Source organism: Lycium ferocissimum, chromosome 2 (assembly GCF_029784015.1).
Source record: "Lycium ferocissimum isolate CSIRO_LF1 chromosome 2, AGI_CSIRO_Lferr_CH_V1, whole genome shotgun sequence".
NCBI lineage: Eukaryota > Viridiplantae > Streptophyta > Magnoliopsida > Solanales > Solanaceae > Lycium > Lycium ferocissimum.
In genome coordinates, this window is record NC_081343.1 from 40662345 (window position 1) to 40680781 (window position 18437).

At 36.1% G+C, this 18437-nt stretch overlaps 1 protein-coding gene across 1 annotated transcript; it reads left to right on the forward strand.

Annotated features, from left to right (window-relative positions):
• Nucleotides 1-4240: 4240 nt before the first annotated feature.
• LOC132037552 (zinc-finger homeodomain protein 9-like) lies at nt 4241-5758 on the forward strand. The gene has a single exon (XM_059428083.1). The coding sequence runs from the start codon at nt 4468-4470 to the stop codon at nt 5509-5511; it is 1044 nt and encodes a 347-aa protein (XP_059284066.1). The 5' UTR covers nt 4241-4467; the 3' UTR covers nt 5512-5758.
• The last annotated feature ends 12679 nt before the right edge of the window (nt 5759-18437 follow it).

Below are 18437 nucleotides of genomic sequence, written 5' to 3' on the forward strand. Positions count from 1 at the left end.
TTAAATGTGATCCCAACTTCATTATTTCATTCCAACACTTCCCCACTTCTCTCTAAAGCCCCTAGAGCATTACATATATTTCATGAACAAGAATCCAAGGGAAATCAAAGGTTCTTATCATCAAACCAAGTGAATCAAAAGTAAGAAAACCCATTAAAGTTCATCAAAAACAAGGAATCCAAGTGAAGGAAAAACTAGGGTTTTTCTCAAGTGAGGTATTTGTACCCAAGGTTCAATTCTACGCCATCTAAGGTAAGTTTTATGATATTTCCTTGTTGTTTAAAGTATTTGGAAGTTGAAACACTTGGATTATATGAGGAAATAGGAAATGGGTCATAAATGTGGGAATAGTGTCACTTTTGAATAAATGGTTGGATTGAGTTATGATTCTTGAATCATTATGAATATGATCATGTTATAAATGATATTGAGAGTATGGAATATACATTGTATATGAATTAACGAAATGGTGTGATACGACCATGAATATGAATGAATTGAAGTGAATTGAAAAGTAAGGATAATGTAGTTGAATAAAGGCTATTGTGATGATATTGTGAACATTATTATTGATGTTTGAGAGTTGATATATGATATGGAGAAAGTCGTATAAATAAAGGAGATCTTTGTCCGATTTTCTCTAGAATTAGTCATGAATGCTAAGCTATTCATTATCTAATATTAGTATGCACTTTATTGAAGGTAGAAACGTGAGCGTTGAAGGCACGAGCAAGTGATAGAATAGTTGAACGGAAAGGTATGTAAGGCCCAACTTTCTTTCATAAGGCATGGTTCTTTGGCCAAATATTTATCTTCTACGGTACGATGTTCTCCGATGATCTCTACAGAAGTTACTAAGCTTATGATGCCGGAATGATACGATTGTACTAAGTTTCTTATACGATGAGTGTCAATCTACAAGGATAGAATGTAATGAATGACGATAGTAAAGAATGCTAAGATGCTTTATGAGCTTATATGTATATGTGCCCGTGAGTGTTTGTGTGAACCCAGAGCTTGTGGCGGGTAGAATATAGTGAATATGTATAAATATATACATATATGACGATGCGCGCGCGCCCCCTTAGGTTGGGTACGGATAACAACAGCCTTGGTAAGACGGGCCGGATACCTTTGAGCCTTGGTAGGGCCGGAGTATGTGGCTCTTAGAACCTTTATTCGGGTATATATATAAATGCTATGTATATGACATCAATATGAGTACGAATATGCTAAGTATAAGTAAATGCCAAGTAAAGGCTATGTATATGCAATGTATATGATATGAGCATGAGTATGAATGGAAATATGAATGCGAATACTAAAGGTAAATGAGTACGGATATGGATGTATGTACACGGAAATACGCATAATGAAATGGAACGTCCACCATGGAAGCAGTAAGTCTTTATAATGATGATCTTATTATCTCTCCCGTCACATGTTATTTCATATGTTGTCTATTATGCTTTCATATTGATATTGATCATGCTTTACATATCGATCGATGCTTCATGCAGCGTCCTTTGTTTGTGGACGGCTGCGTAAATGCACCCGCGGTGGCCGGGGAGAGAGGACTTGATCCGTAGCTATATTCTCGGGGACTACATAGTGGAGCCGGGTTCCGTTTTAAATCGGAACTGACTTTTAGTATAATTCTTTTTGTGTACGTATTCGTGGGCACGGCGGGGGTCTGTCCGCCCGTATGTTATGATATGACGTATTCTTAGAGCTCGTAGACATGTGTATATGGTTAGATATGCTCGGCCTTGTCGCATATTTTGGGATATTATTTTGATAGCGCACGGCTTATGTACATTTATATAGACATAGTTGTTAATAATGATATAGATGTGTTGTTGCCCAGTAAGGACTAGAATGATGATGAATGAAAAGCGTAGTTGTTATGTAGCTCCACCTAGATGTGATGTGAAAGTATGTTAAAAAGGTGCCGGGTGGGAATACTTGGAGTGCCGTTATGGCCTCTCACGTTGGGTCGTGACAACAAGATGCAAGAATGTACTAGCGAAGAAATGGCTATTTTAGGTTAATAGATAAGATCAATAGAAGAAAACGCGGGAAAATAAAGTGCGGTGGATGGGGTTATTCCTCCGTCGATGCCGGTCGGCTGGTATGAAAATATCCGCCCATGGGAGCGCTTCCCAGATTGGGCCACTATCTACACGAATCTAGATAGGCGAGCTTTGATACGGGTGTAGAATAGAAAACGAGGGTAAATAAAGGCAGAATGTCGGCAACTCTTAAAAAGTAGACCATAAGAATAAAAAATAAATTTGACTTTAAAAAATAAGATTAGGACCTAGAAATAATTAATTGAAAAGTTTGACATTTTTTGAAAAAGTTTTGTGAGGACTACAAAAACTCTTTTGTACCTTATATATAAAAAAATAGAAATATAGAAATTCAATAGTAATACAGAGTATTATGTTCCAATGGATGCAACAGATGCGATAGGTGCTGTCACATGAGTATTAAGTTGGTAACGTGTATAATAATTTTAACCATGGAGTCAAAGGCTTGGAAAATTGGGAGCTCTGGTTCACCCTCTGTTTTTCCAACTGTAACTTTGACAAATATGGTTGGTTCAGTAAATACACCAGACAGCTTGCAGTAAATTCCATTTCTATGGTTCAGTTATTATTACTCAATCGATAATTATCACAACTTAAATCATGTCCTAACAAGTAGGATGATTAATTAACCAGCAGAAGTAGCATTGTTTGAACTTATAAGGACGTTGTAATCAACACAATAGATCAAAAAGTATGGTAAAAAATATGAACATTGAACCTAATTTAATTTAAAATTAGCTTATGAGATGAAATTCGTTTACAAACATAAAAAATAAAAATAAAATAAAAAATAAAAAGACAAATCGCTTATACCCTCAACCACTCTGTGTGGACCACATAACAGAGGGATCCGACATGGAGTAACTACACATTATCACAAACTTATAATTAGGTGAAAATTATTTTAAGTCATAAGAGAAAAGAATTGCTCAACCTAGAGTAATTTAGTCAAAATAACACTTATAACTGTTAACTAGCAGGTCTTCATTTTAAAGTCAGCAATTTATAGATTAGGAGTTCGAGCTAATCAGTCAATAATGATTATATCAGAGTAGATTTTTACATCACATTTATCTCTTAGGAGTGCGAGTATTTCTTGAGTTCTGCGAGCAAAATCTTGATCGTAGAGGCAGAAACTGCTACATAATTATTATAACTAATAGGTCTTCAATTAAAGTCTGATAGATGGGAGACCATGTAATTAAAAGATGACAGTAATTAGAACACTAAATGACTCTCCTGGACCTTGTAATCCAAATTGATTGTATCCAATTCACTAGTCCTTTCGATAAATTTGTATCCTCTCACTTAAGCAATTGATTACTTAAGTATCATTGTCCAAAATGAGAAGACGACAAGAGTATTGCCATAAGCATTAACTGATCAGAGGTATTTATTACACACATGACACCCAAGTCTTAATTCCTGCAAGTTGGGGGTGGGGTCAGCTGCAGGTTAACCATAGATTAGATTAGGAACCAAGGTCAAAAAACACCATTGGTTAAGAAGGACAGCCACAAAATCATAGATTTTTATTAAAGAAATTGCACTTTTAGTCCCCGAACTATTGATAAATTTTAATTCAATCTTTATAATATCTAATTACACATATTAGATATTCAATTAGTTGGGATGTCCACTTTTGACATTTTGTTTGTGAAATCTTCATAAACTTTGTAAATTACTAATTGTTGAACTTAATTTTATATGTATTTATGTTAAATATGCACGGCTATTTTTTATATTTGAAGGAAATATAATTATAGATCTAAATATAATATTTTTAATTTCTTATCTAAATGTGGGAAAATATGTGTTTTGATTAATTTAAGATTGCTTGTTTGAATTCTTTAAAAATATGGTCTTTTATTGAAGTGAATTAAGATCCATGAGATTTGAGGTACAAATTTTAGCGGAGACGCAGACACCTGATGATTTCCTCGCATCTGTCCAAACCGTGATATACAAAATTACATGATATTTGTGTTGATGGAGATAACACACGCCGTTTGCTTGGACACCACTATGAAAACAAAAAGGAATTATAATCTATTAATTATAAGGGCCAAAGTTATAGCATGTCATAAGTTGAAGGATCAAAAGCACAAAGTTTACCTTTTTATTATCTAGGGTCATCACTAGTCATATCCTCATTATCATCATCTTCATCAACCCAAACCCAAAAACAAAACCTAAACACAAACGCTTCATTTCTTTTTCATCTATTCTCTTCTCACTTACTAAAGCCCTCTTCTTAACCTTTCCCCATGAATAAGGATGGTTCCTTTTTTGTTTGAACTCTTGACCCTAAATCTAATCATCTACTACTAAACTCTTAAGAAAAGAGATAAAGAGAGTAGATGTTTCATCAGCTATGGACTTAACCAACAACAACACAACCACAACCACCACTACTACTACTACTACTCAAGAACCTGAAATTGAAACCCCAACTCAGATCCAAAAACTGAAACCTTTGCCTTTCAGTAATGGTGTCCTTAAACGCAAAAATCACCCTACCCTTCACCATCACCAACATCATCACCATCCCGTCGTAATTATCTACAAAGAATGTCTAAAGAACCATGCTGCTAGCATAGGTGGTCATGCTGTTGATGGTTGTGGTGAATTTATGCCTTCACCAACAGCTAACCCAACTGATCCGACATCCTTGAAATGCGCCGCGTGTGGATGTCACCGCAATTTCCACCGCCGTGAACCTGATGAACCGCTTGTTGTGGTCCCTCCACCACCCATCGCCACGTCAGCACTTGAATACCAACCCCACCACCGCCACCACCCACCCCCACCACCCCCACGTGGGGACCACAGTAGCCCTAATTCACCATCTCCACCGCCCATTTCATCAGCTTATTATCCTGCTTCTGCACCGCATATGCTCTTAGCATTAAGTGCTGGCTTTGATAAAAACCCTAACCTGAACCCGAACCCGAACCTGAACCCGAATTCAGCTCCGGTAGTTAATAATTCTAATGGAAGGAAGCGTTTTAGAACGAAGTTCACATCAGATCAGAAGGTGAAAATGCTTGAATTTGCTGAGAGAGTTGAGTGGAAAATGCAGAAGAGAGATGAAGATCTGGTTAACAGTTTCTGTAAAGAAATTGGAGTTGAAAAGGGTGTTTTGAAAGTATGGATGCATAATAACAAGAACACTTTTGGGAAGAAATTAGATCAACACGACAACAACAATGGTAACACGAACAACAACGTTAATGGGTTTTGTATTGTTAGTAGAAATAACACGCATAATAACAGCAGCATCGACTCGGAGTTTCATCATCATAATAATCAAGAAAGCAACAGTGACAACAACAAGGATATTCAAGCTGGGATAATTCACCAACTTCACACAAGTGATAGTGTTGTTGCTACTAATGGGTCTTCTTCTTCATCTTGATTTAAGTAGATGGAAAAAAAAAAAAAAAGAGGAGAAATAAGGTTTTAACTAGAATTAGTCGAAGCTGGTACTATTAGCCACGTTTATTTGTTTTTAGAGCTGTTTTTATCCTCCTTTGTTTCGTAAAGATTAGTGCTCAGCTTGATGAGGTATAACAATGGAAATCAAGATTGTTCCAACGAGCAATTTAATTTGTTAATTTTTCTTTTTGTAAATTATGCTACTAATATCTCATTTGATTCAGGCACTTTTTTTAGATCTTTAATCCTCCCTTACCCCTTTTTTTCCATTTTTTTTTTTCTTGACATGATATAACTGATGAGCATTTATTCCTTTCCTTTCTGTTTCTTTGTTTTACTTTTACACTTTTTTCTGTTGTTTGCTTTTTACTAAGTTATTAAAAAATTTGCATGTCTGCAATAAGGAACTGTATAAATTTCTGTGGCTATTTGTCAGAGAAAAAAGAGAGGAATGGCAGTGTAGTAGGGACTATGGACTGATGGGTCGGGTCAGTGTTCATTTGATTCTTGTCTGAGATTAAGAAGCACAAAGTGACTTAACATGCATTATTTAAAGCATTAATTTAAGGCGATTAACGGATAATGTAATTTAATGATGACATTAGATTTTCTTTGATAAAATAAGACTTATACTGCGTGATTAATTTTATATTCGTTTTAATGATCGATATCCTCTTTAAAGGCGTAGCATTGCTCTTAAAGAGTATTCCTATTAAATTGATCTTATTTTTGGATTTAAATGATATACTGTATACCAACAATATAATATGACATGTTATGTTAAGCTGTTTGCTTTTTTTCAGGTTACCATAATATGATTATTTTTAACAGTTACACGTAAATTATTGAATCTACTGAATATACAGTGTCATTGCACAGCATCCAAGTTTTTTTTTTTTTTTTTTTTTTTTTTTTTTTTTGGGTTTAGATTTTTGGAGGTCTATTTTATGTGTCCATCATGGTAAAATTAAGAATAGTCTTTTAGTATAGGATGTGTGGGCTCCTCCTATTGAATTGTGTAATTAAAGATTTCCTCGTATAATAATCACTTGATGACTTAATTGTTAATTTAACTAATCGTACTATTAATACTTTAATGGTTGATAGTGTACTTTGAAAGGTTTAATATAGAAAATTCAGTGCATGATATCGAATTTAGCTTTTTAAGCATTTTGGGTTATGTGCAAGTGGAGTTTGGTGGGCTTGATACGGACAAAACTCTATCCACTAAGATAATCTTAATTAAAGGAATATATGCTTAGGAGACAATTAAACTCTAGTTAACATCTAAGGGTGTGACTTAAGCAATCGACAAAGAATAAATTATGAGAGTCAGAATTTCAATTTTAACAGAGACAAGAAACTGCAAATAATTTTTTTCCATCTATTGAGTTTTGATAGATATAATTACTTTGTATAATTGTAGTCACGAAACTACAATTTCTTCTTTCCCGAATTGTGTACACTTTCCTTTTTACTTTCCTTTTTAATTTATTTTAAAAAAATTATTGTATCTTTTATATCAGGAATAATTTAACTTTAAAATTTTTCTTTTATTCTTAATGAAATAATATATAACCACACAGATGTCACGATTTATTTTAATAGAAATAGCATACACTAATTATTTTTCGACCCTATTTTTAAAAAGTGTCATGAATTCTTCAATTGCAAAAAATGCAAATGGATATATATATATATCTTTTTCAAGCTTACTGGTCCATTCAAACAAAACCAAACAAACACTGATTTGGAACAGTTTTTGGCCGAAACTTTTCTTTCACTCTAAATTTTTTTTTAAAAAAAAAATTTAAATGTATGTTCAAACATAACTTTAAATTTTAAAAATTATTTTTTAACATAACTTTAATTTTCTTTTCAAATTTTTACAAAATCTATGACCAGGTTAACTTACTTTTGAAGGGAGGCAGTGTAGTCTTGTAATCGCGTAATAAGTGTTATCTTTGCAAAAAATATTCATATTAAGAAATCAATAATGTAAGGTAAAGTTTACTAAATTACCCCTATATAATAAAAATAAATTACTTTTATCTCTTGATTAGAGCATGCACAAAAAGTAAATTTTTTGACATTGTGAATCTAACAATATCAAGTTATTATGTGGCTTTTTTAATCATTATTTAGATGTTACTTTATTGTCTAAGGATAGAATTAAAAAAAAATTAGCTAATTTATATCTTAATTTCCTAAAGTGATACTTATTATGGAATAAAAAATTTGGCTAAAGTGATATTTATTATTGTATGGAGGGAGTAACATGTTGAAGTTAGTCAAATAATTATTAAGAGGTGATGAAAGAATACGGCTGCGTCCATCACCTACTACTGTAGCACAAGGTGGGTGTTTTCGTTTAGGTTGTTGGTACTACTAATTGATAAAAGTCAGTAATCTTGTTTCCTCGAAATGTGTATCACTTTTGATCATATCGTTTCAATTTAACAAAGCTAAGCATAAGGGTCACTTGGCACTTTCATAAATGCTGGGTATAGCTGTCTTCTCTGTATTACACACATAATTTGACTCTTTCCTTTATTCGGTACAATTCTAATCATGACTTTGATCACTCCTACATCTAAATTAGATATAATGACAAAATACTTCTTTAGTTAAGGTAGGTTTAAGATAATCTCTTAACATATTTTTGAAAAGTTTGCTTTTAAGTTTACTAAAAATGAATATTTTTATATTTGTCAAACATTTAATGAATTTTGGTTATAAATTTAACAAAAACCCATAGTTAGAGATGTAATTTTATTGTTTCAGCAATTTTTGCTCTACTTTCAATGTAGTCTTTTTAAGGTAAAATAATTCTATTTTGGTTTTGTTAGTGAAGTTTTTCGTGTAACAATTTCTGAAATTTGACGGGATTTTTTTGGTATTTGTTAAATCTTTTTTCCGTTCACAATTTTGGTTAAATTTAACTATCAGTAAATATTTAACGGAAATCAAAAGTTTCCATTTTTGGCAAATTTAAGACTGGAAACAGCTTAAAAATATAAGTAACAGATTATATTCAAACCTACCTTTAGATCTAAGGAATTATTTGCCATTTTCTCATAAAAGAGGTCAAAAGGTCATTATACCAGCATTCCTCTCTGCCTAAACACCACATGCAAACTTGTTTCTAGTCTTCCCAATTGGGTGGATAGGAAGTTGTCACAACATGATATTCTATCCAAATTATTAAAACGAACTTAGTTTAGAATATAATTAATTCAAATTAAAGTAAAGAATCTATAGAGGATTAACCCTAAGTTCTGGAAAAAAATAATGATTCGCTAATTCGGTATGTGGTGGTGTCCAGTGGTTAAGTGGAAACGGAAAGTATCATAATTAGAAGATGAGTTGTCGTGGTCAATGTTAAAACTGATAATTGAGGGGACCTTAAAACAAAACATACAAATGAACAAAAATAATTCTTCTTTGGGTCTTGCATTTAAAAAATAATTACTATCATAGAGTTCTAAATTTTATAAGAAAAACTTCATGACATTTTCCATGACCATATCCTGAAATTTCACATGTAAATTTGAAGTCAATGAAAATTGCTAATTTTCAATTACAAGAGTTAGAAAAATGAATATTGGTGAATTTAACCCAAATATTCAACATATGATAATGACCCGGGGGGGGGGGAATTAATTGTGTTCTTTTAAGGTGTTTGTGCTTTTTAGTGCTAGAGTAGGACATAGTGGGGGCATTTTTAACCTTCAACTTGTAGTGTTTTGCAAGTTGAGGTGATTTGCTTACTGTCCATCCATCCAAAAATATGGGACTTCAGACTTCTCCATCAATAAAATAGAATAAGGTTCTGGAAGATAATTACACATATATGACTTAACTTCATAAATGGAGTTGGAAAAAACTAAATTAACGCTATTATATTAATCGGAGAAAGAAAAAGAACACTGTTCCATCGATAGCAATAGCATTATTGATTGCGTTAAAGTGAGAATATTAATCATATTCTAGGCCTTATGTGAAAATACGATCTCTTGTCACTTCTGATTTGAATAGAAAATAAACTTTTTTTTTAATCTCTGCTTATGTGTTTTTTTTAGATCTCTTATGTGTAAAAAATAAAAAAATTTTATAAAAAAAATTATAAAACTAAATAAAATTTGTAAATGATCAAAAATATAATTCTCCTGCGATATGTCACGGCAAAAAAACCATAATACGCTTTCCTAGTTTTTTTTTTCACTCACAAAAAGATAGAACTTGAAGCCCTAATCTGACCTGCAGCAACATTAAAGGAAGAAAGAGAGCATAGGCAGATCTAAACCAAAGTACTAGCTATTCAACTAGTCTCATTGTTTTCCTATACATATGCAAAAGAAAAAAATCAATGAAATAGCATGCTCAATTTGAACCAACTGACTCAAAGGGTGCGTTTGGCATAAAAAAAAAAATAGTTTCTAGAAAAAAAATTTACTTATTATTTGATATTCAGTAAGTAAACTGAAAATATTTTTCCATTAACGTTTATATATAATCTGGACAAATTTTACGAAGGTAGAAGGGTGGGAGGAGGCGCTAAGGGTTTGGTGGGGCGAGCGGTCAAGGAAGCTAGGTATGAAAAGGGATGTGGGTGGTGGGGGGTTCGAGAGGGCCGAGGATGAAAGGGGTGTACTAGGTGGGGTTAGAGGGTTGGGCTTGAAAGGGTGGTGTGTGGGATGTTTTGGAGTGCGTTGAGGGCGAGAGTGAGGGTTGGTGGTAGAGTAAGGTGAGGTTAAGCATTTGGCGTGCGGGGGGGGGGTTTGATAGGGTGTTTGAGGCAGGGAAATGACTATCAGTGCGAAATATCATTTACGAAAGTTATTGTTTTTACTCTAAATCAAAAAAAAATTTCCTAATTTTTAAAAGTTATTCGCAAGAATATGTTTTTCAAAATACTTGAGCAATTAAATGTATATAAAAAAATTAAAAATATTTTTCAGGAAAAATTACCCCTTCGAAAAACTAGAAAGAGAGGCCCCACCGGAATTGAGGGGCTATGAGGACCACTCGTATTACATTATGGGAATAAAGGCCACTGCACTTTCTTGCGTTTTCAATGTGGTCCTACAAAATTTAGAGGTCACATCTAATTGAATGTGGCTTGCATTTTTCTCTAATGTCAATCAATTTAATGCAGGTAAATATATGGAATTCCCCTAAAAGTCTGGCCCCACCTACAATTCGTTTTATGTTTTTATTGATTCGGATGTCCTGTTTACCAGTGTGAATTTAAATTTTGACTTTTCATTTAAAAAGAAACACAATTTGTTGCACCTATGGACACTAGAATTTTTACGCAACACAATCTAAACTAGCAATGCTTATTGTGTGGGGTAAAATTCGTGTTCGGGCTAGTTTCCGCAACTGGGAGCTCGGAGAGGTCGGAAAGGCCTCCTTAGTTGGAATCCGGAACCTAAATGACCCAAAAAAAGAAGAAATGAACCAAAATACCTCAAGAAAAAAAAGTGATACGAAAATACCTTTAACGCAGCTTTTTTATGCGTTATATAAAAGTGAGTTAACGTCCCTCGTTAAAATTATTTTCAATTTTCTTTAAAAAAAAAAAAACTAAATTACATAACGCACTATTTTAGTGCTCTATGTAACCAAATTGGCCCTATCATCTATACTTAGTGTATCCATTCATTACCATGCAAAAGTTTCCATTCATTACCATGCAAAAGTTTCCATTTCCAAAATATATATATTTATGAAAGTACTTATTCTTATAAAAAATATTTATTCTCTTATTTTTTGATAATTATATTTTTTAACAAATTTTTTAACCTCTTGTTCATCGACTTGGTGCTCCCTTTTCTTAGTTCGTGTTTGTTTAACTAACTCTAAAAACAATCGAGCCTATGATCTTTTTATCATTGACAAAAGTAAACAATTTTCTATTATAATTGAGGGTTAATTATTTAAATACTCATGCAATAAAAATTAATTCGAGATACACCCCTTATATTTAAAAATCGAACATTTACACCATTTATACTATGAGAATCATGCACATACACTCTCTATGGGGTATAGACGTAACTAAATGTATTTATTAAAAGATAAATTAAAATTATAAATAACACAAATTACTTAATAAAATATACCAACTATTGTTATTAACTTTCTCGCACATTAAGCAACAAGTTATTTTAGTTATATTGAGTTATAATATTTTATTATATAAGAATTCCTCATCTTTAGTTTATTTATTCTTCCGCTTTAAAACTATTTAAAAATTATTTATTCCGATAAATTGTCATTTGCGTAATATTTCTTAAGAAATTAAGTTTTTTGTTTGAAAATTAGGAATACATCACTATAATTAAGATTTTTTTTTTTTTTTTGCCAAATACGTTAAAATTCTAGTTATCTTTCTATTAAATACTCATGTAATAAGAATTAATTTGAGATACACCCTTGTATTTTAAAACCAAAGGTAGGATTTTCACAGTATAAGTGGTGTAAATGTTCTATTTTAAAATACAAGGTATGTACCTCGAATTAATTCTTATTTACATTAGTATTTAGTGTAATTAATCGTCACTTATAATCAAAATATTAATTTTTATCGGTAAATAGATCTTAGACTTAGATTGTTTTTAGAATTAGCTAAACGAACATTAATTAACAAAAAAAATCAACCAGCCAATGAACAAGAGGATAAATAATTTGTTAAAAGATAATTACTAAAAAGTAAGAGAATAAATACTTTCTATAAAAATACGGAGTAAATGTTTTTCATAAATATCAAGAGATAAGAGAATACATACTTTGGTAACTTGTTAAAAGATTCTTATAGTATTAGAAGATAAATTAATACTCCCTCCGTTCACTTTTACTTGTCCAGAACTTTACACATTCCTTAAGAAATAATAAATGAAATGCATAATTTATCACGATATTCATTTAATTGATGTAAATTTTTAATGGACTTGAAAATGATTTAAAATGAGTAATTACTACTATGGGTAAAATAGGGGAAAAAATTATCTTCTCTTAATATGCTAAAAGTGACAAGTAAAAGTGAAAATGCAATTTTAGAATACTGGACAAGTAAAAGTGAACGGAGGAGTATTATAAATATTTTAAAAGATGAAAACTTTTGCATAGTTTTTTAAATGGATACACAGTTGGATGTTGGATTAGTTAAGTAAATTCATAGCCTGCATAGCGCACTAAAATAGTGCGTTATGTAATTTAGTTTTTTTTTTTTTAAAAAAAAAAAGAATATTCGGGTAACGGATTTTAACAGGGAACGTTAACTCACTTTTATATAACGCATAAAAAAGCTGCGTTAAAGGTACTTTCGTACCACTTTTTTTTGTTGGGGTATTTTGGTTCATCTCTTCTTTTTTTGGATCATTTAGGTTCTGGACTCTTCGTAGTTGGCAGTTGACACCCACTTCCACCTACTCGGGTCATATTAATGAATCTCGATTAGAGTGTCATGGCGGAACAACACGTGGGTGCACAGTCGGGTCACATCGGTCGTCCATTAGGGCTGAAAAGTCTTGCTTTGGTTTCTATATAGATAGCTTATCATGTAAGCTAAAGGCATCTTCACTCCATCTCTTGTAACTTATCGCCTATTTTTCTCTCTGAAACAATACATATCCGGATTCATCATTTACCTTTGAACATATATTTATCTTGCTTGTTTTTACCATTTCTTAAGCTCAGTTCGTTCAGTCTAACTTTTGCAATCACTAACCTTGACCCCGAAAAGAGAGTTTTCGGGATTGGATACGACCTACTTGTCTTTAAACCCATTAAATACAAATCTCTAACCGACTATCCGTTTTCACCGAAAAACAGTTAGGCGCCGTCTGTGGAGTTGGCCTGATTTACAGCAGAAACTCTCGAAGAGGCACGCACCTATCCCTAGAAAGTTCAAAATGCCGGAAATACCCAAATATGAAGGGACCACAGATCCTGAAGAGCACATCACGACCTTCGAAGCAGCAATCACCGGGCAAGATCTCAAATAGCATGAGATCGAATCGGTCATACTGAAAAAATTTATTCAAACGCTTATAAAGGGAAAACTCTTATGGTATACCCTTTTACCCGAAAACTCTATTGATTCTTTTGATGCTCTTGCAGAAGCCCTTGTGAAAGCTTAAAGGGGGAGGGGGGCACGAAAATTGGAAACACACAAAGAGGATGTCTTCACTATTAAGCAAAGGAAAGATGAATCGCTCCACAGTTACGTAGAAAGATTCCAACGAGAAAGGATGACTTTACCTGCCATTCCAAAGGACTGGGCGGCCGCGACATTCGCTGATTGGTTAAACACCAGTGGTTCAGACACATCAAAAAAGCTGAAGGAAAGCACGGGGATTCTCGGCCAAGTCCTGGAATTAAGTAAACAATTGATCTTTGCTAAGATGGGGATTGAGGATGATCTAAGAACATAAGCCCGAATCGAAGTTAGAGGGAGGCCCCAGGAAAAGCCTAAAGCTACCCTCCTATTTAAGCTGTGAGGCTCTAGAGATTGGTATGAGTTATATGCGGTTCGTACCCCTCCAAGGAGTGAGGCTCGAAGCAACAGGTCACGGTATGATCAGGGTCAACCCAGGAGGGACAGGAACGCACCACGTTATGGGCCGCCAAAAGACTCGAGTCCGCCGAGTGTGGCATTCTACAACTTCAACGTGGAATTTGGAGAATTGGTCATGGCAATGAAAGACATGGCGAAGGCCAGATTCCTAACGGCAGTAAGGTCCAACCCGAACCGGCGGGACGTAGATTTGTGGTGTGAGTATCACGCTAATCCGGGGCATTTAACTGAGGATTACAAATATCTCCGTTACAAGGTCATGGACTTGCTCCGTAAGGGGCATCTAAAGGAGTTATTCGACAATCGAAACAAGCGTGATAGGGAAAAAAGGGACGGGCCCTAGTAAAGGATCAACGTAATCTTCGAAGGAAAACTAGTGGGGGCGGTATCTCAGGAGTTGCAGCAATGGGACCCATCTCCCACCCCAAATTAGGGAATAAATCATCCGAAAGACATCATTAGTTTCGATGAAGTAGAGAAAAAAGCCGCTGACGTACTGATAATATCCTTAAAAGTCTTGAATTTTAATATTAAATGTGTGCTTATCGATCCAGGTAGCTCCGTGAGTATAGTGCTCCTTCGAGTGCTCAAAGAGATGCAGGTGGCGGAACAGGTAATCTCAGTAATAAAAGTTCAAACCAGATTCAACCTGTCAAGCGAGACCACCCGAGGACAGATCAGGATGGTCACTCGTGTGGGAGGAATCCCCTCGGAAGCTCTGTTCGACGTCCTTGAAGGAGAGATGCCCTATAATTTTGTCCTAGGCAGACCCTGGCTACATGCCATGAGGGCAGTCCCTTCGACTTAGCATCAGGTCTTGAATTTTCCCACCCCGTGGGGAATTGCAGAGATCTAGAGAGATTCATAATCTAATCAAGGAGATATGACCCTAACGACCATCGAAGGTGAAACAGGAGACAGCGGTTGCTAGCAATTACAGAACCCTGACCACGGAGTCCGATCCCCGGTCAGGCCCAACGAGCCGTAGATAAAAACCACCCTCCAAAGACGCAATAGACATAATACCAAGAGGGTTCGTGGCACCAGAGAAAAAGATGTAGGGAGATTCACAGCGGAGAAGCTAGACTTGATTGCTTGCTGATCAGAAACCCCTGAGGAGCAAGTATACCTTGGCTTGGGCTTGAACCCGGGGTCCCGATGGAAGATACTTAATTTTTTAGCAGATAATTCTTGTAGCTTCATTTGGTCGGGTGTGGATACTCTAGGTGTCCCGACAGAGTTAACCATTCATAAATTAATCATGCAGCCGGACAATCAGCTTGTTAAGCAAAAGAGGCGCCGGGTATCAGCGGAACGTAACCAATTCATCAACGAGGAAGTGGCTCGACTCATTTAGCTAGAGACAATTAACGAGGTAAAATACCCCGACTGGCTGGCTAATGTGGGGGTACTCCCTAAAATTCCTAATGGCTTTCAAATGTATCAAGATTTAAAATATCTAAATAAGGCATGCGTAAAAAGCTCGTACCTTATGCCCTGTCTTGACAGAATTGTTAACTCGGTGGCGAATGTACGAACTGCTCAGCTTCTTGGACTTTTTTTCACTGTTCGATCAAATTCGGTTAGACCCGGCGGACTAAGAAAAGACTTCGTTCATAACGGAGCACGGTACCTATTGTTATACCGTCATGCCATTTGGCTGAAAAAACGCAGGCACCATCTTCCATCAATTGGCCAGCCGGATGTTTGAACACTATGTAGGTCAAAATGTGGAGGTTTATTTAGATGACATAATCGTTAAATCCCTGGGAACAGAGGAACATATAAAGCATTTGCAGGAAGTATTCGATATTCTACGCAAGCATAATTTGAAGCTGAACCTGGAGAAATGTGCTTTCGGAGTAAACTCCGATTAATTCCTGGGGTTCATTGTGACTAGCAGGGGAATAAAAGCTAACCCAGATCATGTCCGATCAATTGAGCAGATCCCGAACAAGGTCACTGGTACCCGAGAAGTGCAGCAACTGGTCGACAGAGTAATAGTATTGGGGAGGTTCATATCCCGATCATATGAGCATTGTCAGAAGGTTTTTTGGCGTGTTAAAAAAGAAGAAATATTTCTAATGGACCTCAGAATGTCAGCTGGCATTGAAAGACTTAAAAAAGTACCTGTCGTACCTATTGTTACTCGTGAGCCCCGAAGAATGTGAGCCCTTGCCGATCTAACTAGCTCTCTCTAATACCGTGGTAAGTGTTGTGATGGTCCATGAAATGAAAGGTACGCAATCACCCGTCTGTTATATTAGCTAAGCCTTGACCAAGGCTGAAGCCCGTTATCCGCATCTTGAAAAACTGGCCCTGGCTCTCATAGTTACAGCCCGAAAATTGAAACCTTACTTTCAATGCCATCCTATTTATGTGGTAACAATGTTTCCTTAAAGAAACATCTTGCACAAACCCGAGCTTTCGGGCAGGCTTGCGAGTAGGTCAATCGAGATATGTGGTTACGTTATCACCTATCGATCCCGGACTGCTATCAAGTCACATGCCCTAGCAGACTTCATGGAAGATTATAGTCCGGGTTTGATGCCCCGTGCTCAGAAGGAAGCAGCCTGGGAATTCAAGGCCGCTTCCGGAGAGTGGACCTTGTATACGGACGGGGCATCCAATGTAATAGGTACGGGATTAGAAATTATCCTGATGACCCCGTCAAGGGTCGTAATCAGGCAGGCCATAAAATGCTTACCTTTAACTAATAATGGGGCCAAGTATAAGGCCGTAATTGCAGGTTTGGAACTGGTCCGGGGACTCGAAACCGAAGTAGTTGAGCTGAAAGTGATTCTCAACTAATCATAAATCGAATCCTCGAAAAATACTAGGCCAAGGACGACCGAATGTGGGAGTACCTGGGAAAGTCAAAATATTATTGGCACACTTCTGACGGTGGAAAGTCACCCAAATCCCTCGAGAAATGAACACCGAAATTGATGCCTTGGCAAACCTCAGCTCTTCGACCAGCATAACGGAAGCAGAATCAGACTCCGTGGTGCACCTCTTACATATGTCTTGAATCTCTCCATGCATAAGGTAAATCCCACAAGCCTAACGTGGGATAGGCGGAGCGAAATAATGAATTATCTGCATAATGGGACTCTCCCGGAAGACACCAAAGCTGCAAGAGCTCTAAGAGTCAAGGCAACACGATATAACATGCATGAAAGGGACTTATACAATAGGTCATACCTGCGGCTCCTAGCCAAATTCCTAGGGCCCATAGAGAAAGAGTACGTGATGAGAGAAATATAGGAACCATGCCGGTTACGAAAAGCTGGTTAGAAAAATAGTGAAGGCAGGATATTATTGGTCCCGGATGGAGGAGGATGCTAAAGCCTTCGTTCAAAAATGCGACCGATGACATTCTCCAATGATTCACCCACCCGCCGAACTACTTCATTCGGTGGTGGCCCCATGGCCCTTCTTAAAATGGGGGATGAACATCGTAGGCCTCCTGCCAGGGTCCATGGGAAACGTGAGGTTCTTCTTTGGTGTTGACGAATTATTCCATGAAGTGGGCAGAGGCAAAAGCCTTCACAAAAATTCGAGAGAAAGAAGTGATTGAATTCATCTGGGATCACATCATATGCAGGTTTGGGGTGCCAAAAGAAATAACCTACGGTAACGGTCCTCAGTTTGTGGAGGCAAAGATCACCGAATTCCTGGAAGGGTTTTAAATCAAACGAATAGCCTCTTCCCTATACAATCCGTGTGTAAAAAGGCAGGAGGAATAACAAGATCCTAATTCAGAATATCAAAAAGAAACTGGAGGAGCCCAAGGGGAGATGGCCGGAAGAACTACCGGGGGTACTGTGGGAATACCTAACTACTCCTAAAACTAGCACGGGCAAAACCCTATTTTCCCTGGTATACGTGGCCAAGGCCCTAATACTTATGGGATTGGGGAACCAAGCATCCGTACACCCAAACCACGGAAGAATCTAACAATGAGGCAATGGCCGTAGGGTTGGAACTGCTCGAAGAACGGAGAGAAATGGCTTTTGTGCGTATGATAGCGCAGAAGTAGAAGGTTGAAAGATATTTCAACAGAAAAACAAACTTAAGACATATCAAAATCGGGGACTACGTCCTACACAAGGTCACCCTGACAACACGGGTCGACAATGCAGGCAAACTCGGGCCTAATTGAGAAGGCCCATACTAAATCGTGGGGATTGCGGGCAAAAGATTTTACCGGATCAGGGACGATCGCGAAAAAGAATCAAAGAATAGCTGAAACGTCAACCATCTCAAGAGGTACTACCTCCGATAAGGATGACAGGTATGATTGCGCAAATACATTGTTT